We start from the raw sequence: 26,099 nt of genomic DNA on the forward strand, positions 1-26,099 counted from the left end.
CGATAGAGACAGGGGGGCGAGGTGGGGAGTGGGCGGGAGCAGAGGGCAGGGGAGGGGATGAGGAGGAGGGGGGGAAATCGGAAGGCGGAGCGGCTGGCGAGGGTGAAGCGGAGGTGGAGGCTGGCGTAGGGGGCTCCTCCTGCTCAAGAGGACCAAAGCGGTTCTCCGTGGGAACCCACTGCTGCTGAGTAGGCACCTAAGGGCCACTCTGAGTGCCAGGCTATCAATGTGGCCCCTGGCGTCGACGGCCACGGGCCTGCTGCCACCCCTCCTCTGCTGGAGCCCCAGGCTCGGAGGGTGGCTCTGAATCTGTGCGCTGTGTCGCTGGCTGTGGCTGCGGCCCAACCTTGGCAGGCTGGGGCTGAGGCTGAGGTGCGGGTCGTGGTCTCCTCCGTGGACAGGCCTTCGCTAGGTGGCCCATCTATCTGCAAATGAAGCACTTGTTCGGGAGACCCGAGTACTCCACACTCTGTCTAAACCAACCCTCACTCACTTGAGGCAGAAGGATGACCTTCGGGAGCGTGTGGGTATCTCTGACCAAAACTCGAACTGAAGGGATGCCAGCTGCCTTGGCAACTACTGATGCTACCGTACGAGGTGTCTCCAGGACAGTCCCGATGGCGGAGCCAATCTTGGAGAGAAGTGGAAGGTACTCCCTCCATGAACCCGGAAAGCAGACTGAGATGGGGATGTCTGCCTGCTCTACTAGCACATCCGAAGTCGGGTCAAAACCATGTCGCCACTGTCGAAAGTGGGCGCGTGATGCTCGGATGGCCAGTGGACTCATAGCTATGACCTTGGAGGCCATCTCGGAAGTCTCGAACTCAATCTGGTAGTACCCCAATCCGAGAATCTGGACATCCAAGATCTTGCCCACCTCTGCGAGAAGGCGGGCCTGGAGAAGGTCTCGCAGCTCTCCTCTGCTAGGACGGGTACCGAGAACCTTGCAGATGACAGAAGTCGCCTGCAAGCGTTCTACCTCTGCGGCAAGGCTCGCTTGCTCTGTCGGCGAGAGCAAGTCGAATGGTGGTCTCAGCGGGGTCGGGCGAGGGGGCTTCAGGCGAGTCCCTTTGTGGTGGAGCTGGAGCCTCCATCTGTGTCTACTGCTGAGTCGAAGAAGCGGGCGGTGAAGAAAATCTGCAAACGAGTACGCCAAGCACTTGTCCGAAGAAAAAGTGTTGCCGAGCCAGATGCAGAAAACCTTCGGGAGCGATGAGGACCGGGGGGGGGGGGGGGATGGGGGGATGGGGAGACGGCGAGGGTGATGTGGGCAGCCGGGTAATGTGCAGGTGCACAAGCGGCAGCGAGCGGGGGGATGGGGTGGGGATGGCAACGCGAGAGGAGGGCAGCGGGCAGCCTTTGGGGCAGCGCGAAAACAGGGGGGGGGGCAGCGGGCGGGCTGTGGGACAGCGCGCAGGGGCTGATGGGGGCGGGGGGGGGCAGTGTAGGGGCAGCAGGTGAGGGGGGGGGGGGGGAGAGATGTTAGCGATAGCGTAGCAAGGGGGGGACGAGTAGCAGTAGCGAGCCAAAAAATAATAATAATAATAAAATTAAAAAATTAAAAAATTTTAAATTTTAAATTTTAAAAAAATTAAAAAAGAAAAAAATTTAAAAAATTTAAAAAAATAAAAAATAAAAAAAATAAAAAATAAAAAAATTTTGTGCCTTTTTAGGGCACTTCGCGGAGATATGTCCAGTTTTCCCGCATCCAAAGCACTTCCCCTCCCTGATGAAGCGAGACCGCTCCTGAGGAGTAAGCTTGGGTCGTGCCTTATATTTTTAACTCACTTTTTATGCCTTTCTCTTTCTACTTTCATTTGTCGAAGTCTGTTCAGCTCTTTGTATCATGATCTCATCGGTGAGGTAAGTCAGACTGCCAGAGTGGATGGCAAAACTCCATTTCGCATGACTCATCAACTCTTCAATAGAAGCTGACTTCTGTTCCAAGCAATGATCTCGGATCTCTGTAGGTAGACCCAAGGTAAACCGCTCAATCTGCTCCTTGAACGAGATCTTCTTAAATGAAGAGGCGGGTAGAAAAGAGCTCCAAAATCTCTCGCAATAAGTGTCCACTGTATCTTTCTTGGTCATCCGAAGATGGTTCCAAGCAGTTTGTATATCACGTTCATACTCTCGAGTCAACCAAGAAGAAATAAAAAGCCTCTTGAATTTCAGCCATTTAACTGGCGTAGTCTTGCTTAATAGAAGCGTGGACCACCAAGTTCGAGCATTCCCCTTAAAATAAGAGGCAGCTCTCCGAATCTTAGAGTGCTCTAAGTAACGTCCTCCCACAAAAGCAATGTCAAACTGCTGTACAAAAGACAAAGCCTTCGAAGCATCTCTATAACCCAAAAACGTGTCAAATTTAATTGACTGTCCACCTTCCTTAAACTCTCGGACTTTCTTGCTTTTGTCTTCTAGAAAGTCATACTGGTTGGCTTTATAAAAATTCTTCTTCTTTGCATAAAAGTTGCTGTCGTCAGAGTCTGAAGTGTCTGTAAACGAGTCCTCTGTAGAACTGCCACTCACTGGGCGAGATTTAGACTTCTTTGTCTTTTTCTTGCCCTTTCGAAGCGCTGCTTTTTGCTTCTCTTTTTGCCTTTTCGGTCTCAGATGAGCTAGAAGAACTGTCAGAAGAAGAAGAAGAAGAAGAAGAACTGGGTACTCCTTCAAATCAAACACGCTTCTTCTGCTTTCTTGCCTTTTCAAATGTCGATTGACGACCCAAATAGCCCGGGAAGTCAGTGTCTTTCTTCTGCTTTTTGCCGTGTTTTTTAGCTTTGTTTTGCACGTCAAAAAGCTGAGCAATTCATGCATCAACCACCTCTTCTAATTCCTTCTTTGAATACTTCTTGGGAGTAGGAGGTTTCTTGAGAACACGTTTTGGGGGTGGTGTTGTGGTTTTCTGTCACTACGTGTGCACCTCCTCCAGAGAGGTCTTGCTCATATATTTTGCCATTTTCGGGTCCTTGGCAAAATTAAACATCATCTTTGTTGCGTCGCCGATCAATCATTGACGCTCCATCTCTCGACGCTTCGCTTGAGTAGGCCAAGGCGGGCCATACTCCTTGCCGGAATCTTCGTTTTGATCCCTTCCCGCATCTCCGGATGTAGAGGGAGTCGACTGATCTTTGCCTGAAGTCACAGGTGCCACGGAAAAAAAAAATTGGGATCGGATTTCCCATAGAAGAGAAATCGGCCGCTCTGATACCACTGTAACAGACTTGGACACTCCAAGTCAAGAATCTACCGCGACAGCACCAAATAACCACTTCAAAACAGTTCACAGTTCACAATTTCTTCGACACTGGCCCGGCGGAGTTCCGTGCCTAGAGATATTGGCCCCAAAGACTGGCGCCCCCTTTCGATATTTCTTTTTGTATTAATCTGAGTTCAAAGTACAAGAGTGCGGGTAGGCACTCACACTCAGACTCTGCGTCCAGATGCTCTAAGTTGTGAGAGGCCTCCTCACATATTTAAAGGTACAAGGGATGCCAAAAGCAGAGCCCCAAAAGCTGAAATCAAAAGCCTCAAAAGCTTCAAGTTAAAAGCTTCTTGAAAAATAAAGCAAGAGACTCTTTCTCTCTCATTCTTGCCTAGAGTAAATAAAGCAGAAAGCTTCTCTCTCTTTCTCTACTTGCGTAGGGAAAAGCAAGTCCAAAAGAAAAAATCCAGCGTTGATTTTCCTGCTGCCGCAAAACGCAGAGTTCCGTACCGCAGCCACGTGTCAGCTTTTTCGTACGGCAGCCACGTCAGCATGCCCGTCCACAACAACCAGCCAAATTGGGTGCACCAGGGGTGTGTGTGTGTGCACTTGGCAGCCACGTCACCAGTTTGTGACAAGCAGTCTTGATGCAAGAGGGCCATGTTATAGCATATGAGAGTAGGATGTTCTTACGTCTTGAACGGGTTGCATAGATTTACGAGAAAGAGCTTTTGGCAGTTATTCATGCTCTTACACAGTGGCAACATTTCCTACTCGGAGCCGATTTTACTATGTTCACCAATCATCAGAACTTACACTACTTCCTCTCACAAAAGCAGCTTTAAGAAAAACGGATGCAGTGGGCTAATATTCTGACACAGTTTCACTTTCAGATTGTCCACGTTCATGGACAGAAGAATTTAGTGGCGGATGCATTGTCTCGCAAGCCATTGGTTTTGGCTATTTCGGCGATTCATCATAGAAGCTTCGAGGATATGGTAGATCAGTACGCCATCAATCCTGATTTTGCAGACATCTTTAACCGGTTACAGAGTGGGGAGACAATTGCATGCTATTCCATATAGGACAACTATCTGATGCGAAAAACGATGTTGTGTGTTACACAGCCTTTGAGGCAAAAGGTTTTGACAAAGTCCCATTGTCCATCTTTTTCGGGCCACCGCGGCATAGATACCACCTTGAAAGGTGTTGAGCGTTACTTCTATAGGCAGAGGCTCAAAAAGGATGTGGACAAGTTTGTTCGCAGTTGCTTAGTATTCGGAAGATTCACAATGCATTTCATCTGAGTCTATTGAAACCTTTCAAAGGTGAGGTGCCAGTGGACAGGGAGCTTGAGGAGTGAAAGAGACCAAGGAGATTCTTGTTCCAGAAAAGATATTTTCTCACAAGGAAAGGAGAGTGAAAGGTAAAGTGATACGGCGGTTCTAAGTTAAGTTCAAGAACTATCTGACATTGGATGCGAAGTAGATGGAGGAGGAGGACCTAGCAAATACTGCTCAGATACTGAAACTTTACCTTGAGGCTTTCGGTCTAGCTTCGCCTATTCCGAGAGACCCCGAGGATCAACAGGTTGAAATTGATGCAGGCGGGACTGCACAAGAGGGAAGTTGCTCCGCTCCTTTGTCACAGATTACCTAGATGGAATAAAGTCATTGAATTCCTTTGGATCTCAAGGATCACTGGATTCCTTTGGATTTCAGGGATACTAATGGGACTGAGAGTATTCTGTTGTATGACTTTATGAAAGAAGTACTTTAAAATGGAAATTCCCAAAATGAATCTGTTACATGTGCTCTCTTATGTGAGTAGTGCTTGAGTGCATGTTTGAAAGACGAAATGATAGCACCATTTCGGTCTTGTTCTCCAGAGAGATAAGATGGACATGATAGTAACAAGATTTAGTCAATCAAGACATCTGCGAGAGATCAATGATAGATATGGATGTGATTGCTAAAGACGTTACAATAGATCATGATTCTCGTCCAAGATCTCGACGGAGGTAGTGATGTGAATTTGATTTGAATGTTCAGTGACTACCGTCTTTGTGAAAATTCTGGATATGTGTTGTCTAGTGCGTCAATACTTAGAGTCAGTGTCTACTGGACTGGTTTCTCGCTTATGGATGTGATTGCTAAATACGTTACAATAGATCATGATTCTCGTCCAAGATCTCAACGGAGGTAGTGATGTGAATTTGATTTGAATGTTCAGTGGCTATCGTCTTTGTGCGAGTTCTGGATATGTGTTGTCTAGTGCGTCAATACTTAGACTCAGTGTCTGTTGAACTGGTTTCTGGCTTATGTCGGTTTTCCAGGTGTAATCGAGGGCGATTATAGTTCTTTCAAGCGGGGGGTATGTCACAAAGTGATGAGTGGCATGTCCGTCCGAACAAACTCTAGAGAACTCAATATTATAAGTTGTTCCAATTTATGGGGTCCCGTCCGATGGGGCCCAAGGACACTAGCAATTAAAATAAAGCAAGAAGCAAATTGAGAGGGCCTGCTGACGTGGCAGCGCTGTACGGATTTCCAAGAAATGCGGGCAGCCGCTGACGTGGCACAACGTACAAACTCATGCTGGCAGCTTTTGGGACCAGCAGCTTTTTATGTACTGCTTTTGGGCTAGGAGCCTTTAAAAGAATTGCAGGGCCTCTCTCCTTCAGTTTTTCTTGGGAGCACTGCAAAGAAAGAGGGCCTTGGACATTGAACGTGAAGCTTTTTATGTACTACTTTTGGGCTAGGAGCCTTTAAAAGAATTGCAGGGCCTCTCTCCTTCACTTTTTCTTGGGAGCACTGCAAAGAAAGAGGGCCTTGGACATTGAGGGCCTTGGACATTGTACTTTGCCAAGAATTTGGCGCCAATCTCTCTGGGCACGGAACTTCGTCGTGCCGTGTCCAGTCTCTTTCAGTTGTGTTGAAGTTATTTTCAGTTTCTCTAAGTGTGTTGTGGCAGATTCTCGACTTGGGGTGTCCAAGTCTGTTACAGCCTGGTTTTGATTGCGTGGCTTTACTATGGATGCACCATCGCTCACATTCACATGTCCAAAGATCAACTGGATTATCAGACACAACTCCCCGATAAAGGTATGTACACGACAACAACCACTCTCAAACACATCACACTATGTACAAGTAGCATCCATCCCTATAATCGAAAGGCATAAAAAGTGAGTTAAAAATATATTTCATTTCACATTATGTCCATGCCATGGCACAACACCACTGTGCCACTCTAGGTCGTAGGGTGGATTGGGAGCTACACCGACTTTGGTTGAGGCTCTTACTACATTAGTATCTTACATACATGGCTCGTGGGAGCTTCTAGGTTATCGTTATACTAGATTGGCCCTCGAGTCATCTCTACAGCTAGCCATTTGAGGTGAGGGACTCTAGATGCTGTAATGCACAACTGTCGGTTTCAGTTGCATCGATTTACTATCGACGCACCATCGCGCACATTCACATGTTAAGAGATCAACTGGATTATCAGACAGAATCTCGTGCAAATTGATACAAAAACGGCTATGGTGTCTCCCCCTTAGAAATGGGGAAGAAAATAGCTTCTGATAAAGCGCATTTTCTTAACAGAATTGAGGAGGGCTGAGATACATGGATTCACGCCTCAGACCGGCTTCGATCTGTCATAGAACGGTTCACACCTCCTCCCTTCAGTTGCATCGCTTTACTATGGACGCACCATTGCTCATATTCACATGTTAAGAGATCAACTGGATTATCAGACAGGATCTTGTGCAAATTGATACAAAAAGGGTTATGGTGTCTCCCCCTCAGAAATGGGGAAGAAAATAGCTTTTGATAAAGCGCATTTTCTTCACGGTATTGAGAAGGGCTGAGATACATGGATTCACACCTCTTGCACCAGCTTCGAGCTGTCATAGAACAGTTTCGCACCTCTTCCCTTCAGTTGCAGATAGAGGCAAAAAGATCCACTTTGGAACCTCCAAAGCAGCAGATATGCCACCTATGCAGATTAAAACTAGAGACAGAGGAGTGTTAAATGTAGCGATGCCCACTATGCTATGAGATACAGGGACAATTTCATTTTCTTCATAGAGAGCTTCAACCCTTTGTCCAGGGGGATGGATTATGCTGATCAAACATGCCTTGGGAAATTCTTGCAGGAGTTACAGAAACACAAACATGCTTTATTACTGAGTTCATCACACTCCATTAGAGGACCCATTCAGAGGCAGATGATAAGACTTCTTCCTGAGGTTCAGGACCCAAGATATGTCACTTTTCAGCAGTGTAACAAGAAACGTTTTGTGTGTTTCTTCGTTTCGAGGCATTTCATTCTGAAAATGCCGAGTAGAAAAGTAGAAACACATATGTTTCTACAGGTTATAGGAAACCTAATATTTAGGAGTCTAGTGGATGGATACATCCAATATACATGGTCATACAAGTAGTAAAGGATGTTGCACATCATACACTATATGACTAATTTTGAACTTTGAAAATTGGACCCCGAACCTGAGATGCATTTCATCCCCCTGTTTCGAGTTCGTTTCGAAACGTTTTGAGCATTCGTGTGTTGCTTTGTTTCGAAGGGGACAAATGTGTTTTCATGTGCCACTACTTTCAGTTCATGGGACTTTCCTAAATAGAGCTACAGAGCTTAGTAGATCTCGATGCCCTATTCCCTCTCACAAACCATGTCACCGATATATTTACCATTGACGTATTGAGGGTATTATTGAGAGGCATAGAGCAGATCCTACAAGGTTCCTTTTAGAGGAGGAGATTCATGCCAAGGTGCCATGGCCCTCACCCGAGGGCCCATGAGGGCCAAAAGAAAATATTCTATTAAAATAGACATCTCAAGGATATAGCCTCTAAGATAAATGTACAAAACCCGATCACTACAGATGTGCGATCCCAAAAATGTCCATAAAATATACAATGAATGACCAAAACTACTAAGGTACACAATGTCTGTCTAAGCTGAAAACTCTGATGAAGATACTGATGGTGGCACATCTCACCCGTGCCAGTAAGCTGCCGCAACGTGGAGATGAGGAGGTGGGACCTGCACCAATGCCCTAATCTCCACTGTTGAATAGAGAAAGCATCCAGGGTGCACCAAAGTATCTGAACCACAATCTTCAGTGCCTGTGACAAAATGCAATAGCTTTGTTGTGTCTACTGAGATAGGGAGGGAGAAAATGTCCTAATAACTAATATCTAATTCTCCTAAATGATTTTCTCATGTTAAACAAATCATTTAATATGAGGAAGTGCAAGGGGAGAAAAAGCTAGAATATTGGCTAAGCTGGCAGACCGGCCACAGTAGGGATCCAAAGGAGGGAAAATAGGGATCCAAAGGGGAGGCCATCTGCAAAAGAGCTATGTGCAACAATGGGCTCCAAAGACCTTAGGGTTCAGCCCATTAAGACTTCCAAAATGCTAAGGTTCCAAAATTCAAAGGTTGTGTCCAAAGATCAAAGATTAGGAGATTTGGATGCTTTTTGTGTGTCACAAAAGTCTTCAACCATCCCTACATAGGAGGGGGCGGGCCCTAGAAGTAGGAGATGAGAGAGAAACTCACACACACACACACACACACACAAGCTCCCTTTACACAAAGGGAATGAGAGACACATGTCAGCTCCCTAGCCCAGATGCCCACAAGGTGTATTCAATTCCTATTGGATGGCCTTGGAGGTGGGCCAATAAGAATTAAGCTAGAGTAAATCTAGTTTAATTAATTTAAAAACACTTAATAAAAGAACCAATAAGAATTAAGCTCTCTAGAATACTATTGGACAGTCTCCCAAGGGGTCCAATGAGCATTCAGCAGCCCTATGGCTTGCCTGATTCCTATTGGCCAGGAGGCAAAGGGGTCCAATGAGAGTTTAGTTGAATTAAATAATTACCTAAAGCTCTCACAAAAGGGGAAAGGGGGACACATGTTAGAAGACTATCACTTATGCTGCTTAATTTCCATTGGCTATGGGGAGGTCCAATGAGGTGTGCGGATGAGCAAATAGCAAGAGGGGTCGACCGAGAGAGAGAGGGGGCTGATTTTTGCAAGGCATTATCACACACACACTCACACAATCTCATGTGTGAAGCAAAGAAGACTCTCTCTCCTTCTCAAGCTTTAATGGAAAGCTTACCACCTACTCCAAGCTTGTGAGAAGGGAGGCCTACACCAACAACTCTTGGCTTTGTGATGCAAATCCAACCAAGAGCCAAGCTTCAATGCATGCTCATCTCCTCTACCATGCTAATTACTAGCTAGGCTATGCTAATACGAGTGATTATGTGAGGAGATGTACATCTTTCTCGTAAGAATACTCCTTCTTCCTCTCAATCTACTCTCATACCCCGCCAGCTCTCACCATCTTCGAAGGTGTGTGAGGTCTTGGGTCTGAGACCGTGAGGGAATTGATGTTGTGTCCGATAAGTGTTTTGCTTAGTGCATGAAGTTTCCATCTTGATTGCACTAGCTAGTATTGAAGGAACACAAAGAATTGTATTGTAAAATGTCTCTCTTGATGGGAGAAACCATAATACAAAGCCTTTTGGAGGGGGGATTGGCTCCATGCAAATCCGGTCCTCAACTGTTGTCAATTGCTTAATTTCTCTCTCTTTTGAAGTATTGTTCAAGCTATCTAACTAGGTGTTATACTTTTTGTTGCTCTCTCCACCCAAGCACTCTTGTTATTCTCATTAGGAAGCTATTCTAATGAGATGCTCACTATGTTCGTGCTATTTTCCGCTACACACAAGTTACTAGACCATTAAAATGTTACAGAAAATAAGGGGGGAACGCCCATCCCAATGGTCAAACAGCAACCTTTGTCTCTGACATAACTCGAAGGGGCCGAGTATGCAGGGCTGCAGCAAACCACTGACTAGCCCTGTCACAGTAAGGTACAGTACTTTCTTTGAAAGCTATACATTGAGGAAATGTTTATTTTCTGCTTGAAAGTTCAAGTTATTTCTGATGCCAGTAAGAAACCATAAAGAAGTACATAACAATTCTTGGCAACCATAGCCAGTGCTCCAGATACTGAAAGTTTCACAGGAAACCAACACTCAAAGGTACTAGGGGACTTCTTTAATGCTCGCAAAAACATCAAAAAACATTACCCCGTACCATCTTCAACAAGAAACCTGAAGTTGTTAAGGCAAAATCTGGCAGGAAAACAAGTAGAAACCATCACTTACTTTAACTCCCTCAAGTTTGCCTCCATGTTCTATGATAGTGAGCGCATCAGCCATAATTTGGCAAGGATGATTATAATCTGTGAGCCCATTGATAACCGGCACACTTGAAAATCTTGCAAGATCAAGAATATCCTGGAGAAATAAAAGAAAGTCCCTAAACTCTGCTTAATTCACAAGATACAGAAGATATGATGCAAGTTAAAGTCCAACAGAAGAAAACCTGATGAGCAAATACACGACCCATTATAAGATCATTGTAGCCCGATAACACTCTTGAAATATCACGAGTCTCCTCTCTTTTGCCCATTTGGATATCGTCAGGGCCTAGATAAATAGCATGACCTCCTAGCAGGTAGAAGCCTGTCTCAAAAGAGACACGCGTTCGCATGGAAGGTTTGGTAAATATCATGGCCATAGATTTACCCTTGAAAGGCTGAAAGGACCTGTCTCCTGATTTTAATAATGACTTGACCTCAATGGCCCTCTCAAGAATATGCATAATTGTCTTCTTGTCATAGTCATCAATGTGCAAAAAGTGTAATATACTGTTTTTCACTGCACACGTAAAACACAACATTTATATAGAATGTCAATATACTTTATCAAAATCATATATTTCATGACAAGTGGGAAAGCTATATCAATTTTCCTTTTGCCACCTGGGCTGCATATACCAACCAATTTGAGATTACAAACTTCACAAGCTAACATGGCCATGCAATCTACTTGATAATTTCAAGCTGCACTTCTTTACCTTCCCTAGGAGGCTTGGTTTTGCAGCAGTGATGAATGTTTTGACACATCATTTAAAGCTCCGGCAGAAATAGAGCTTATTTTGCACAATAAAAAAGCATCAATGCACAACAAATCTTGCTTTTCCATTTCAAAATTACAAAAACTTGATAGTGCAGCATGCACACCACCTGTATCACAATAACTTTGTTCTCTGCTGATATATATTGTCATGCATAATGATCACTGGTGGAAGCAAGGAATGTTTACAGCACAAAGAACCTTCCTAAGAAAAGAACTTTTCAATTCTTTTGGGTTCCTATAACTAACCGAAAACAAGATAGTGAACCACAGGAATATGCACACTGGTCAACTTTAGTACTTCAAATGCAACTTCAAAACAACTGCAATGAAAAGAGAGTGAACAGGGTGGAGAAGATGGTGTAACAAGATGCTTCTGCACAAAATAGTTGGTAGCCCTAAGCTGCCACTATCAATGCCTCTGGGTAGATTTTTTCTTTTGTTTCAATTAAATAAAATTGTCAAGAAATCTCACCTCGCGCGAGTCCAACACGCAAGCACGCGAGTGTGGGTAAGTCCTACAGCAAAGCTCTAGAACAAGAGGATACAAGGCTTTGCACAATCTTCCAAATATAGGGGCGCCCTCTTCGCCTATATAAGGTTGAGAGTTCACTTCAGCTGCCCGACTTTCCACAAATACATGAAAGTAAGGATATGAAGAGACACTGAACAAAAATATGCACCCCCATGAAAGTAGGATATGAAGAGACACTGGACAAAAATATGCACCCCCTTCATTAGTGGCTGAGTGGTGGCCAAGTCGGACAAAATCTGGTAAGCACCCATGACACCTAGACACTTAGGAGCCTAGCACGAGGCCGAACACAGCCACAAAGAAGCCCTCCCTCACTAGATCTAGACGGGAACCGGGGAGATGACCCTCCAAAACTCTAAGCACCCCTCTCAGATCTTGGGTGCACAACCAGTTTAAGGATCTCCAGCTACAAAGAGTGAAGAAAGAATCTAATAAGTCTAGTCCACGTTAGCATAAAGCACAAGACCTCTAAAGAGAAACTCACAAGGCACCACGAATCCACGATAGACAATCTTGTCCACCAATGGCAAATAAATATGCACAACCACCATTATTGTCCGCCAAGCTCCGGAAGCACGTATCAGCCGTACAAGCTTTGGAACCTTGCAGCCAGCGAGTCACTAACAGGGCAGTGAAACAGACCACACACCACTGAATTACACTAAATCGGCAAATACTGAAACTGAAAGTTGTAGACAAGACACAACAGAGAGAAGTTCATATGCGGTGGCCCCCAAGGTAGGCACCCATAAGGTACTACTTTATTATTGATCTAAGTACAGATACGACTTATGGGGAGTCACTCTACAATCTACAACCAAATAATCTACAAAATGACCCCCTAGGCCACATATACAAAGGAACACAAGCCCAAAAGCAACTACTATAAAGATTGGAGCCCAAAAGCCCTACAGTCAAAAACTAACACTCCAAGAGTCAACGGCTGTCATTATTGGACCAAAGCCAGCCCAAACCATGCTGCCTTGTCAGCATCCACCAAATGGATGCCACATCATCAGTCCCACAAAAGCCGCCGTAAATCCCACAACGAAATCCTGCCAAGATTCACCCGTTGCTAGACTCCGATGTGGGTCCGCCCTTTTTAGTCCAGCCCTAGCTAAGCTTTTTCTCTCGTTTTCCGGTCCGTTATGCTCATGTCATGTCAATCACTTTGTGGCATACCCCCTTATAAGAAGAATACTCGCCCCGATCATGCCTACAAAACAAACAGCAAACCAAAATTCAGTATACACTGACTCTATGCAAACATGCATTGAACTATCACATGTACACATTAGAGGGAAGTACTAGTTCAATTACTTGTTAACTTTACATAGAGCACTGAGAAGAAAAGAGAGCATAGATGCGTCCAGTGCCCAGATCGTCACTGCGCACACAAAGATCGACACCCTGTAGGCCCCAAAGACTGGCCCCCCTTTCGGTATTTCTTTATTCAATTGGAAATAGACGATCCGAACACTTAGATCAAACTCTCACCAAGCTGTCCAAACCTGTCAAGGGCTGAAATCGCAAGTTTTCGACCTGATTTCGGCAACATAACAGCACCAAAACTTCTCTAGGCCAAAAGTACACCTCAAGGACACTTTCCCTTGCATTTTGGAAGCTTTCTGGTGAGCTAAAGGTCAATTTCAGCGTGCTGTAATTCTCTGTTTTGCTGATGTCGGGTGCCCAAAACCCTGTACACGCATCCCAAGGTTTTCTTGAGGCTCCCCTAGTGATTTATTGCAGTTTAGGTGAGAAACCCTAAACCTGTAGAAAAACACAGCAAGTTGTAATTTTCTGTTTCAATCATTTTGAGCGGAGCGAACACGCCTTGCGTGTGTCTTAGGTGCTCCCACACACAATGGGATACTTCCCCTTTGAATCGGACGAGTTTTCACGCGAGAAAACTCTCCATTTTCGCAATCCTTCACAATGGAGTTGTGCGTACCTGTGGGAGATTAGCAATTAGCTAATCCGGTACTTGTTCTTGCCTTGGCAAACACGCATAGAACCCCCAAAACTGCACGTGGTCAACTGAGAAGCCCAACTAGTGGGGCATTACCATAAGTGCAAAGGGGGGAGAGAGATGCATGAGAGCAAATCGTCGCGCTACATGAGACAAGGGAGAAGGCAAGCTTTCCATTAAAGCTATGATCACCTACACCCACTACTCACACACACACTATAGTTCACAATGAGTAAAATCAGCCTCCGCCCTCAATTTTGGGCGCCCCTTCTAGGAAAGAGCTTCTGGAGTGTGTGTGTTGGGTTGCAGGTTTCTCTCCTACTGCCATGTGTCCAGTTTGCCCCTTTGGTTTAATTTCCTAGTACCCACCAACTTATAAAGTTGTAAGTGATTGCACACAAGCTTCCATACTCATCAAAATTCAGTGCTAATTGGCCCGACCAATTCCTGACTGACCGACCTAGATTTCCGATGTGAGAAACCCATTCTGCCGCATTAGTTTCACACTGACCATGCAATGTCCACTTGCACCTTTTCAAGGGTTTCATGGGAAACAAGTAAAAAATAATAAATAAAAATATGTAGTACATATTTTAAGATTCAAGAAGGCAACAATAAAAATACACCTCCTGGTGACATACCCCACCCTTGAAATACTGCAAGCGACCTCGCTTGCATGCCAATAATACATGTTGATATCTCCCAATATCACATTTATTCTATGATGGGAATCAAAGATATACATGCTTCTGGAAATGTAGCATTGAACGATTAAACAATCCCACCAACCTGGCTACCAGGAACCACACATATATCAAGCATAGTTTTCTCGTGTACTCTCAAGTACAAACTTCTCTAGCCAAATTTTATATGGAGAGAGTAGATACAATTGCTTAACTACTCTTTTGAGCATCATGAACCATGCTCTCACCTTGCTCCATAGAGCTACATCAAGTCACTGTGGGTTCCATCTGAAAGGCTTCAAGATATAGTTGCAATAGCTGAGGTGATTCAACCAATTCAAACTCTTCTATCCATTTAGCATCCAAAGATGGATAGTTTTTGAACTTCACCAAATAGCATCTTGCAACCTTTCCTCTAAGTTTCTTTTCCTTTATGAGCCAATATATGTTCAGGATCAAGAATCTACAAAGGGCCTTAGAAGGCTGACATGAAAAGCATTATGCATTTTCCAACCTTCTCGTAGCTTCAACCTGTAAGCTACGTCGTTAATCTTTTTCAAAATCTGAAAAGGACCATAAAATTGTTAGAGTTTTGGCCTCTCAAGTGAACTGCCCAATGTGATCCCATTACTTAGTTTGGCTTTTAGGTATTTATTTTACTTATTTGTCAAAGTCTTGGGTAGAATAATTTACTGAGGTTGCTATATAAGCAACCCCTTGCCCTCCATTGTATACACATTTAATTATTCATTGCCAAGGTTGATTGGTTCAAGAGACTCTCTCTCTCTCTCTCTCTCTCTCTCTCTCTCTCTCTCTCTCTCTCTCTCTCTCTCTCTCGTGCTCACTCCCCTTGGCCTCTATGCTTCCGCATCGTCGACTTTGACATGGTATCAGAGCTTGGCGTAGCTCGGTGATCGAAGAAGCCCTTGGCGCGGAGGAGCAGCCCAGAGAAGAGAAGACTTGATGGTCGTCGGCATCACTTGCAGCACATAGCGTTTAAAACGCTAGGCGTTTTGCTCCTTCACCGGCGCCGCTGTCCAATGCGTTTTAAAACGCAGCCCCCTGCGACACTGTCTCCCACCCCCTTGTTCCACTGCGTGCGTTTTGAAACACCGTGCCCTGCAGCACCCGCTAGGCGGACTTTCCCTTGTGCGACGACAGCCAGGCACCTAGCGTTTTGAAACGCAGGTGGAGGTGGCCCTGCACCTTGGCGACGCTTCCTCCCCTAGCGTTCTGAAACGCCCACTGTGACCCCCCTTCTTACTTGCGCTTTGAGACGCTGCTGCCTCCCAGCACCACCTCTGTTGACTGCGTTTTGAAACGCCGTAAGCTTCAAGGTGAGCACTCCTTGGGACGGATGTGTATGTGACGGATTGTGGAGCGGCTTCAACCTCATCTTCAGAGCGGATCGAGAGAAGTGTAGTAGAGTGTGGAACGGCTTGGTATGGCGAGGAGATTGGAGCTCGAAAGAGGGTATGGAGTGGCTTGGGAATGCCAAACGAGCGGAATTGCTTGGGATTAGTACGACGACCCTTGGAGTGCAAGGAGGAGTGCAAGTTTCCAGTTCTTGCAACTTCAAAATGGCCTCCCCTTGCTTGACCGCCCGCGACAACATCGACCAAAGACAACCAAAAGCTATGGATAACGAATCACCAACCATCCATTTAGCGGCCTATGCATCGGCACAGTTCTCAAGGAACCCGACAAATTGTTTGGCTCAAGTTTGTGAAGGCAAAAGCAAATGGAGGAGTTCGCTAGAGGACGGCGGCAAAGGTCAATTGGACAAGGATGGCAATACCAGTACTCAATTAGCTGCCTTGGTACCCATGAGGTACGATCACAGTTGTCATGAATGTGACTCGACGCTTTGTTTGGCTCGAGAGTTTGAAGCCAAAGGCAAAAGCAAGAACTCACAAGAAGACAAGGATAAAGGAAAGCTGGACAGAATTTACGGTAATAAAGATTTGACAGAGGAGATCGGCATGGCACTCATGGCGGTGGCCACAGTGGCCTCGACGTCAGATTTCTAGTCAAATGACAGGTGTCACCAGAGAGGGGCAAGCACTGCTCGCTATAATTAATTTGGACCCTTGTGTTGGAGTTCAAGTTATTGGTATTTGGACCCGTAGATCGGAGTTCAATGCACAGGCATCTGGCAGGAAACCAATCAGACGTCTAAAACACTATGGATGAGTATACCAGTCCATTGTTGTTGGTCAGATCATGGACAGGATGTGTTCCAAAAGTTCATTACCTTGGAGTTTTATATTTTGGACGTGATGTGTTCACGGTTCACGGATGGGGATTATCGGACGTAGTGTGGTCTACAATTCAAAGTTTCTACAAAGGCAACCGATGCTCAAGATGGCATTACTTTCAGGTACAAAGTTGAGGAGAGCAACACCGAGGTGTATCCAATTGGTGGCCACTACTGGGGTGTCCATGGTAGCTTCTTCATCGACTTTGTCTCACTATTGATGTCCACTATGAGCTGCAAAGAGGGTGTTAAGAGTTTTGGCATCTCAAGTGAACTGCCCAATGTGATCCCATTACTTAGTTTGGCTTTTAGGTATTTATTTTACTTATTTGTCAAAGTCTTGGGTAGGGCAATTTATTGAGGTTGCTATATAAGCAACCCCTTGCCTCCATTGTATACACATTCAGTTATTCATTGCCAAGGTTGATTGGTTCAGGAGACTCCATTGTATACACATTCAGTTATTCATTGCCAAGGTTGATTGGTTCAGGAGACTCTCTCTCTCTCTCTCTCTCTCTCTCTCTCTCTCTCTCTCTCTCTCTCTACACTTCCGCATCGTCGACTTTGACAAATATTGCATACTGAGCTTTGGAAACAAGCGTTCCTTGCCTTTCCTTTTCCTTAACCTAGCCTTTTCAAAGCATAAAAGTACCCAATCACCAAGTGAAAATACAAGTTCACGACGATGACGATCAATAGCTTTCTTTTGCTTAGCCTGAGTCTTCCCAAGAGCAATAATTATCTTCCTGTATGTTTCATCCATATCTTGCACATATTTGTCTGCCTCAAATATCTTGTCCTTAGTTTGCGAAATGGGTGGGACTTTCTTCCCTCCTTCCACTATCTCAAACGGTGCCTTGCCTGTTGATGTAGGCACAATGTTATTGTAAGCATATTCAACCAATGGGAGATGGTGTTCCCAAGTTGCTTGTGCTCTGACACATAACATTTGAGCAGATCTAGGACAGAATTTTCCTCTTCTACCTATCCATCAGTTTGTGAATGAAACGAAGATGAGAACTTTAGTGTAGTGCCCATGTTCTCAAAAAATGCCTTTAACAAAAGACTCGTCATACGTGGATCCATGTCACTGGCAATTAACTGAGACGCCCCATGATACTTAAAAATATTGCTCATGAATATCTTGACCACGTGTTTTGCTTTATCTTCTTCCTAACAGCAATGAAATAGGCTTGCTTACTAAACCTACAAATGATAGTCCAAACCCCATCATTGGCTATTTGCGTTCTTGGAAGATCAAAGATAAAGTCCATCGTTATGCTTTCCCCATGGCCTATTAGGGATCGGTAATGGCTGCAACAATCCCGGTTGCTTTTGCCGGTCGAATTTGACTTTTTGGCATACTAAGCATGATCTCACAAATGTGTCAACATCTTGACATAAAGCTAGCCAATAGAAGAATACCTCAACCCTTTTACTGTCGCATCAATTTCTGAATGCCCAGCATATGGTGAAGCATGACTTTCCATCAAAACCTTTGGCCGTAACTGTTTAGTAACACATAACTTTCCATGCATCATGAGAGTCATTCTTAAGCATGTAGTGTTCATGATGTTGCCCTTTCTACAAATTGATCAAAAATCTGAATCTTTAGCAGATTGTGTCTTCATTTCGTCTAGTTCACAACGGTACAGAATTGACACTACCGAAATTTGGGACTTTCGTGGCAACGCATCAGCCACCACATTCTTTTTCCCTTCCACATACACAATCTGAAAATGAAACAGACAAGATGTCTGCCCATCCCGTGTGTTTCTCAGACAGCTTCGTTTGTGTGAGAAAGTATCGCAAGGTTTGATGATCTATTTGGACAACGAGTTCAGTTTCCTATCCGGTGATGGTTCTAGTATCTCCCAGGAGCTATTAGGGAGTGAGGGATGTTTTGTGGCTATGCCTGGCCGTACTTGAGGTAGACGTACATGTTCATGGCGGTGCACTTCACTATGTTGCTCACACGGTAGGCTGGCATGAGGCGGGACCCCTGTTCCTAGGGTTTCCCGCGGTCAGAGTCTTGAGTCTTCTACAGTTCTGCTACTAAATATGTGTGTCAGGTCACTTTTAGTGAGTTTACATATTATTAGCATTTTAGGTCATTTATCAAGGTCGTGGGGTTCAGGCTAAGGTAGGGCAAACTCTCATATAGGCAGCGCCCCCCCCCCCCCCCCACCACCTTTGGCATGTTTTTCAATGCAAAGATCCAACATTTGAGCTCTCTCTCTCTCTCTCTCTCTCTCTCTCTCTCTCTCTCTCTCTCTCTCTCTCTCTCTCTCTCTCTCGTTTTCTCATTCTGCTAGCGTTTTGGTGTGCAGGCGACTCAACCTCTCTCTAGCGTTTTCTCTCTCCACAGCGATCCCATTTTCTCTGGCGTTTTTCCACAGCAATCTCATCTCCTCTTGCTAGCGCTTCCCTTCCACAGCGTGTGCACACCTTCTTCGGTGTGCCACTGCCCACGGTGTGTGCTCGTGAACATTCAGTGGGCGGTGCGCGCTAGGACCTTGATGGTGAGGAGATCCATCGCAAAAGATACGAGATCTATTGGCTGTCCGGTAGGAGAGGTGGTTTGCTCGCGGTTGCAGACAAGTTCATCACCCAATTCACCCTTTTCCGATGCACCTTTGTCATGGTATCAGAGCCACGACGTGCTCTTGAATCGCATCGGTGATTTGTGCGAGTTTGTGGTGCTGATTTTTCATAATGAAAAGAACGGTTTGCTGTTTTTCTTGCGTTTTTCACTCTTATGGAACTGATTTTGGTTGTAGTGGGTAGATTTACAGATTTTATCTTTTACCTCGACCTAGCCTTATCACATACCTAAATTCTTCAACACCATGGAGAGGAGTGATGATTCTGAAACAAGTTCAGTCCGTGGGGACGAAGGACATCATGAGGAGACCGGCGGCAGTGAGACCACCGTCAACGAGGAATGGGAGATTGGTCCTAGTTCTATTCTGCCATAGGTGATCAACCAATCAAAATACCTACACTCCCTACCTTTCCCTCGGATCAGCAATTGAATGAAGACAACTATGCCATTTGAAAAGCTACCATGATGGCGGATCGCGGTCTTTGACTCTTACGAGTTTAGAGGTTTTGTCTCAAGAAACTTTCAAAAGCCAAAGGACCCAGCGGGAGCGAAGTTATGGGAGTGTCAATGCTCGAATCCGGTCTTTCGTTATCCTCAACAGTACACCATAGGTGACTAGCCACATATGGTTGATGAAAGATGCAAAGTTGATTTGGGATCGGCTTTCTTCACTATATGATCGAGTTTCTTCAATGAAGCGGATAGTCCTCGAGGTTTATTTGAGGACCTTGCTTGTGAAGAACTCTTCCATGTGAAATCACATCAACAAAATGTAGGAGCTTCAACAAGAGATACTTCATATGGGAAAGCTTATCAGATCGAGGATATGGCCATCTAGCTTTTGGCCCAATTACCTCCTTGGTACTCCAACCTCTAGTCTTCCTTGATTACGAGTGGCTGGCTGAATACTATCTCTTGGGACAAGATTGTTCCGATGGTATTGGACCATGAGGAGCGGTTCAATACGGGGAAGTAGTCAAGCTCCGAAGCCTTGACCGGTTCTTCCAATAACAACAAGAAGCAGAAGGGTAAGAAGAAAAGCAATAACACCAAGGACAAGAAGAAAGACGCCGAGCGCGACGCCTTGAAGGCTGAACGGCATTGCAATCATTGTGGTGAGAAGGGACATTATTGGAGGAAGTGTCCAAAGTGAGTTGGAGATGCTTCGACTTCTTCGGCGGTAGTGGTGCAGTCACCGACCCTTGTTCATTTGGAGATTCTCCCCACAAAGAACTCTCTGGGGACATCAGAGGTTGAGTTGACTCTTGCGGGTCGAAATGATCGTGATTGGATTCTTGATAGTGGTGCTTCACGGCACATGACACCTTCGAAGGATCTTTTGTCCAACACGCGACGACACTGTGGTACCATCTTAATTTGTGACAAATCTGAGATTCCTATTCACAACGAGGGATCCATGAAGCTCATTCCCAACAGCAAAGAGGTATGCATATCTTCAAGGTACATTATGCTCCAAAGGTGGAATTTCATCTTCTATCTGTGCACAAGGTGTGCAAGCTTAACATGGAAGTGATCTTCACAGAGGATGCGGTATCTATTCGAGATCAGCAATCCGGCAAGGAGGTCAGAGGAGGCTTGGTGGAGAATGGACTCTACAGGCTCCATGCTCTTTCTTCAACGACTCAGATACCCATAGGTGATCTTTGGCATTACAGATTTGGCCATTTGAATAATGATGCTCTTCAACTTGCTTTTTGTGAGCACATGCTTGCAAGCTTACTAGATGTTGGGAGTAAGCATGAGAAATGCATTACTTGCATTCGTGGGAAGTAACATCGAGAATCTATTCCACGGCTTGCTACACAGCGAGCCATTGCCATTTTGGAGTTGGTTCACACCGACCTTTGTGGACCTATGTAGACCCCTTCCCTCGCAAGGCTATTTCTTTCATGTTATTGGTGGATGATTTCAGCCGCTTTACTTTGGTATCCTATCTACAACACAAGCACGAGGCATTTGGCCTCTTCAAGAATTGGCATTCTCTTGTGGAGAAGGAAAGCAATCAAGTGTTGAAGATTATTCGATCGGGCAAAGGTGGGGTGTTTACCTCCAATGCTTCCATTCAGTTTTATGCGGACCATGGCATCAAGCGAGAGCTTGCGAATACCTGATCACCTTCAGAGAATGGTGTTGTTAGTGGAAGAACAGGACAATGGTAGAAATGGCACAGACCGTGCTTGATCATCGAGATTTGCCGAAGTCTTTATGGGAGGAGGCAGTTTTCCACACCATAAACCGATCTCCAACCTCTATAATTGCTAAAAAAACTCCATTTGAAGCCTATTTTGGTAAGAAGCCCTACGTCTCACTTCAGATTTTTGGGAACGCTGCCTATATCCATGTACCAAAGGAGCAAAGTTTGACCCCGAGTCCCGACGGATAATTTTTGTCGGCTACAACTTTCTCTCCGAGGGATATCGACTCTATAATCCAAAGAAGAAGGATGTTATACTCAGCCGTGATGTTGTATTCGACGAGGTTTTACCTTCAAAGGGGGCTTCCACTCCCAAGTCTTCCATGACGACCCCCGATGTCACATGACACATCCAACCCTATGTGTCCGTGGACAAGCTACAGCACGACAAGGGTTCAGTCAATCCAGTCAGTCTAGATTTAGAAGTGATCTGGCACTTTTTGTGAGTCTATTCGTAGACCGTGCATGCCCAATCACTTAGCATAGATGCATATCCTCTGGTTGCACACAGCATGATCATTAGTAATCCCATCAAAAACCATTAGAATCAGTTAGGGGATTTTTCCAGTGCATTTAGCCTATTTTCCCTATTTTTTACATTTTTCACTTATTAATTTAAGTGACTTTCCAACAAAAGTAGGTAGGGCAATTTTGCTAAGAAAATATATAAGAAAACCCAAGTTAGCACTCGATGGCAGAAGAGGCAGCAGGAGCACATGCTCAACAGGCACCTTCGTAGCGGGACCCCAAGGACTTCTAGCGTTTTTGCTCCACAGCAGCTTGGCTAGCGTTTTTGGACAAGACACAGTAGATCAGCCAGCGTTTTGCTCTTGCAGATCCCTGGCGACAAGACCACAGCGGATCAGCCTAGCGTTTTGCATTGCAAGGCCACCGACAGCAACAGAAGACAGGAACCAGTCCTAGCATTTTTGGTTTGCAGATCAACCTCAGCGTTTTTGCAGATCATCGCGACAAAATCAGCCACAAGACCAGCGTTTTCAGTTTTCAGCCTTTAGTACCCACAAATCAAGTCCCGAACCTCGCAAACCTCACCTTCTCGTAGCAGTTCCTCGCCGCACGATCAGTTTCCGCAAGGTTTACAATTTCAGCCCGGAAAATGCAGATTTCAGCATCTGCGTTTTCGGCGCATCGTCATCGCATCGTCGTCATCGACATCGTCATCGACAAAATTCAGCAGATAGAAGATTAGCAGATTTCAGCCCATAGCGTTTTTGGACAGCATTAGAAAGATTGCAGATTTCAGCCCTTAGGTCGACTTCGTCATCCCCGTCGTCATCGTCGAGATAGCCTAGACTTGCATCAGTCTCATGCATACCATTTGTACCAGATTGTGTAATCATAAGTAGACCACTCTCACCGACGATAGTGGGGCCTTCAGAGGAGGGTTTTACAACATCTCTGGTGTCGTATCTCTCTTCTCTCTCTATCTCTCAGTCTCATACACTTGCACGCACAGTGTCCATTCACTTTGTTTGTGGTCATAGCATTCTCTCATTAAGAACGGAAGGCTCTACCTTCCATAAGAACAAAAGGAACCTTGAGCACAATTCGGAGCACTCATCTTGAGCAAAGCGCAAACAATCATTCCGTTGCACCTAACATTGGTATCAGAGCTTTGGCAGTGTTATGTATCACTCAAGGAAAGAACCACAAGAATCACAAAAAAAAAAAATTGATTGTTGAGGTCACACGAACCCAAGTTCGCTTGGGTGTGTCGATTCCCAATCGTGTTTTTGAAGAGTGACAGGAATCCCAAGAAAGAAGGGCTTGTCTAGCCTCCCCTTGTGTCTCTTTTCACTCATTGAGAGCAGACCGTGCACTTAGCGGCCGGCCAATCGACATGAGGTGGGAAAAAGCAACCTTGGTGTGAGCGCAAGGCCGCCAAGGGGTGCGCCCGTAGAAAGGAGTAGAACTCGGGTGAAGAGAAGATCCTTCTCAAACACAGATTGCAAGCGAAAGAAGAACTTAAGAACCTCAAGACCCTCAAGAACTCAAGACCCGCAAGAACCCAAGTTCCTCGTGAACTTAAGAACCTAGGACCACAAGAACCCACAAGAACCCACGAATTCAAAATGGTCATCACTCAAAGCGGAATGGATACTTCGCTTGGAGGTGATGAGCATGAGAGAGGCGAAGAAGAATTTTCTCCACCAGGAGGTTTTTCTGACCCTTCCCCATCTACGACAAAGATTGCACTAACTCCTATGGAGGAGTTGAAGCAATTGTTTAAGGAAAGACAGTTAGAACGCGAAGAAAGAAAAGCAGAAAGAGAAGCAGAAAGAAAGGCCTACGAAGAACAAAGGGTAGCCATAGATCGTGAATACAAAGAAGGAATGGAAGCCATACAACGTCAGTACGACTTGGAAGAAAAAGAAAGTGAAGCCAAATTTGATCGCGAGAACAAAGCAACACAAGCAGAATTTGATCGCCAGAACAAAGCCATCAAAGAAAAGAGCAACCAACACATGAAAGAGTTCGTGCGACTCTTTTCTCAAGTTCAGGCACAAATGCAAGAGATTTGGGAAAAGGAGACTCTCACAGTGTCTTCTTCTACAAAGCATGACACACAGGATTTGCATGATTGTGAGAAGCATGATGATTTGATTGACAATGATAAGCATGCTGATTTGCATGACAATGATTTGCATGACAATGATAAGCATGATGATTTGCATGATCAAGATGTGATTTCTCACAAGCATGATGATTTGCATGATCAAGATGTGATTTTTCTCACGAGCATGATGAGTTGCATGAAGATGACGTGATTGTTCACAAGGATGATGAGTTAGTTGATGCTTTTTCTAGCGAAGCTAACCTCGTTGCAGATTCAATCAATCACGAAGAATTGATCTTGCCTCTCGAGTCAAGGTCCAAAGAACCCCCTCAGGAAGAATCGATCTTGGCTCTCGAGCCTAGGTCCAAAGAACCCTCACAGGAAGTACTATGTGTTCGCATGATTGGTCAACACACATTGTACGAGTGTTTCATTCGTGATCGTTTCCTATATTTTCGTCAGCGTCTTTATGTGATCCCTTTTCCTAGGCATGACATATTGTATGTTGAGCACATTTCTCTCATGGATGAGCACGAATGTATGCGGATTTTTCATGAAAAGCTGAAAAGTATGTATGTAAGGAAGTCACATTCCATGTCTCTTCCTTGGCATGACATAGTTTCCGAACGAGCACATGAAAGTATGAGCACCAAGCGTGGGCATTTCCATTGGGTTTTGCACAGTTGATTGCTCTAGATCATAAGAGAAAGATTCGATCTCATTGTTTGCATGTATTTGATGAAAGGTGTCGTGAAGCTCCGCTGCCATGAGGAGAAAAAGAGCAACAAAATGAAAGCTAAGCTTCTTTGAAGCCTACACATTTACTGAGCAGTGATGAGGGCTTGTTAACAGGCCAAGTTTAATTATTAATGTATGCCAGATGCAGCTTTAAAGGGCCAACTGATACCTTAATGATGCTAAAAAGGACTATATTTGAAGTGAGCACAGATGGGATATTATAATCTAGAACTGTAGTGCTTGAAGTGCTCTACCGGCCTGTCTTTACGGCTCGTCGATTGGAGCTACGGGAAAGAAGTTATGGCAGTTTGAAGTTTAAGTCAATTGCAGATTTGTACCGGATTGGGCAACTTCAGCCGAGGTGACAGAATTGAAATGAATGCACGGGCCTGAAGTGTTCACTTTGTGGAGCACGTCGGTCTTTTCAGATCAGTGATCGGAGTCCCGGTTGCCAAGATATTGGCCGTTAAAGATTCACCGGGGGCCGGTTTCGTACTGGTCCGGTCGGCTCAGTTGGTGTCTCAGCTGGGAGTTTTTAAGCAGCAGCCAGGGTTTTGAATGCAGTAGAATAAGTGCTCGAGGTAAGAGCGCTTTGGTTGAGATGTATGCCGGATGTGATGCACTTCAAAGAGCACAATAAATGCTTGAGTGGAATCTCTTTTAAGGTCGTCTCTTGATACGGGCAGCAGATTTCATGATGAGGTTGCTCGACGGAGGCTGCTAGGGAAAGATGTTATGCTTACCAATGCCTTGCCTGATATTGTATCAGAGTGGCGCCTTTAAGGAAGCATCATATGCATGCCAGATATGGTTATGTGTGCCGTTAGTTACAAAGTACAATCATCCGAAATGTGAGCTCATGGGGAATATTGATTGTGGGATATGCTTAGTGGCCATTGGGAGTGCTTGGCATTGTTTAGTCGATATGTGTGCCAAATGTGGTTCCCTAACCAAGCCTAAGGCAGTGGGGTGCCCTTTAACGGTTGCCCGCCCATTAGGGGTGCCAATCATAGGCCGCCCATTTTAAGGGGGCCACCCTAATTTTAATAGGTTGTGAAGCCAATGGAAAAAAAAAAGATGGCGTGAAGGCAAGCAGCAAGCGGGCAAAGCGCAGGAGGAGAAACGAGCTCGCGCAGGGCTGTGGAGGGGTCGAATGAGCATGCTCATAAAACGAAAAGTGACAAGCAGCTCCTGGTGACCCCATTCGGTCCCAAATGCAGAAAATTTGGAGTTGCTGCAAATTTTTCCTGCCACGTCATAGAGCCCGATCACATGCCACATCAG

At 45.0% G+C, this 26,099-nt stretch overlaps 1 protein-coding gene across 2 annotated transcripts in view; it reads right to left on the minus strand.

Moving 5' to 3' along the window:
• Positions 1-26,099, minus strand: part of LOC147452632 (ornithine carbamoyltransferase, chloroplastic-like) — a 58,397-nt gene that overhangs the window by 26,633 nt on the left and 5,665 nt on the right. For both annotated transcript variants that reach the window (XR_015188912.1, XM_086518268.1), the window contains exons 2-3: positions 10,643-10,977; positions 10,423-10,554 (exon numbers count right to left, since the gene is read on the minus strand). Coding sequence is in view for 1 of the 2 variants with exons in the window: in XM_086518268.1 (XP_086374394.1) it covers positions 10,423-10,554; positions 10,643-10,977 (467 nt within the window). In the remaining variant the exon portion in view is untranslated. The remainder of the gene's footprint in view (positions 1-10,422; positions 10,555-10,642; positions 10,978-26,099) is intronic.

The sequence above is a fragment of the Adiantum capillus-veneris genome, chromosome 8 (genome assembly GCF_014529385.1).
Source record: "Adiantum capillus-veneris isolate H3 chromosome 8, ASM1452938v2, whole genome shotgun sequence".
Taxonomy (NCBI): domain Eukaryota; kingdom Viridiplantae; phylum Streptophyta; class Polypodiopsida; order Polypodiales; family Pteridaceae; genus Adiantum; species Adiantum capillus-veneris.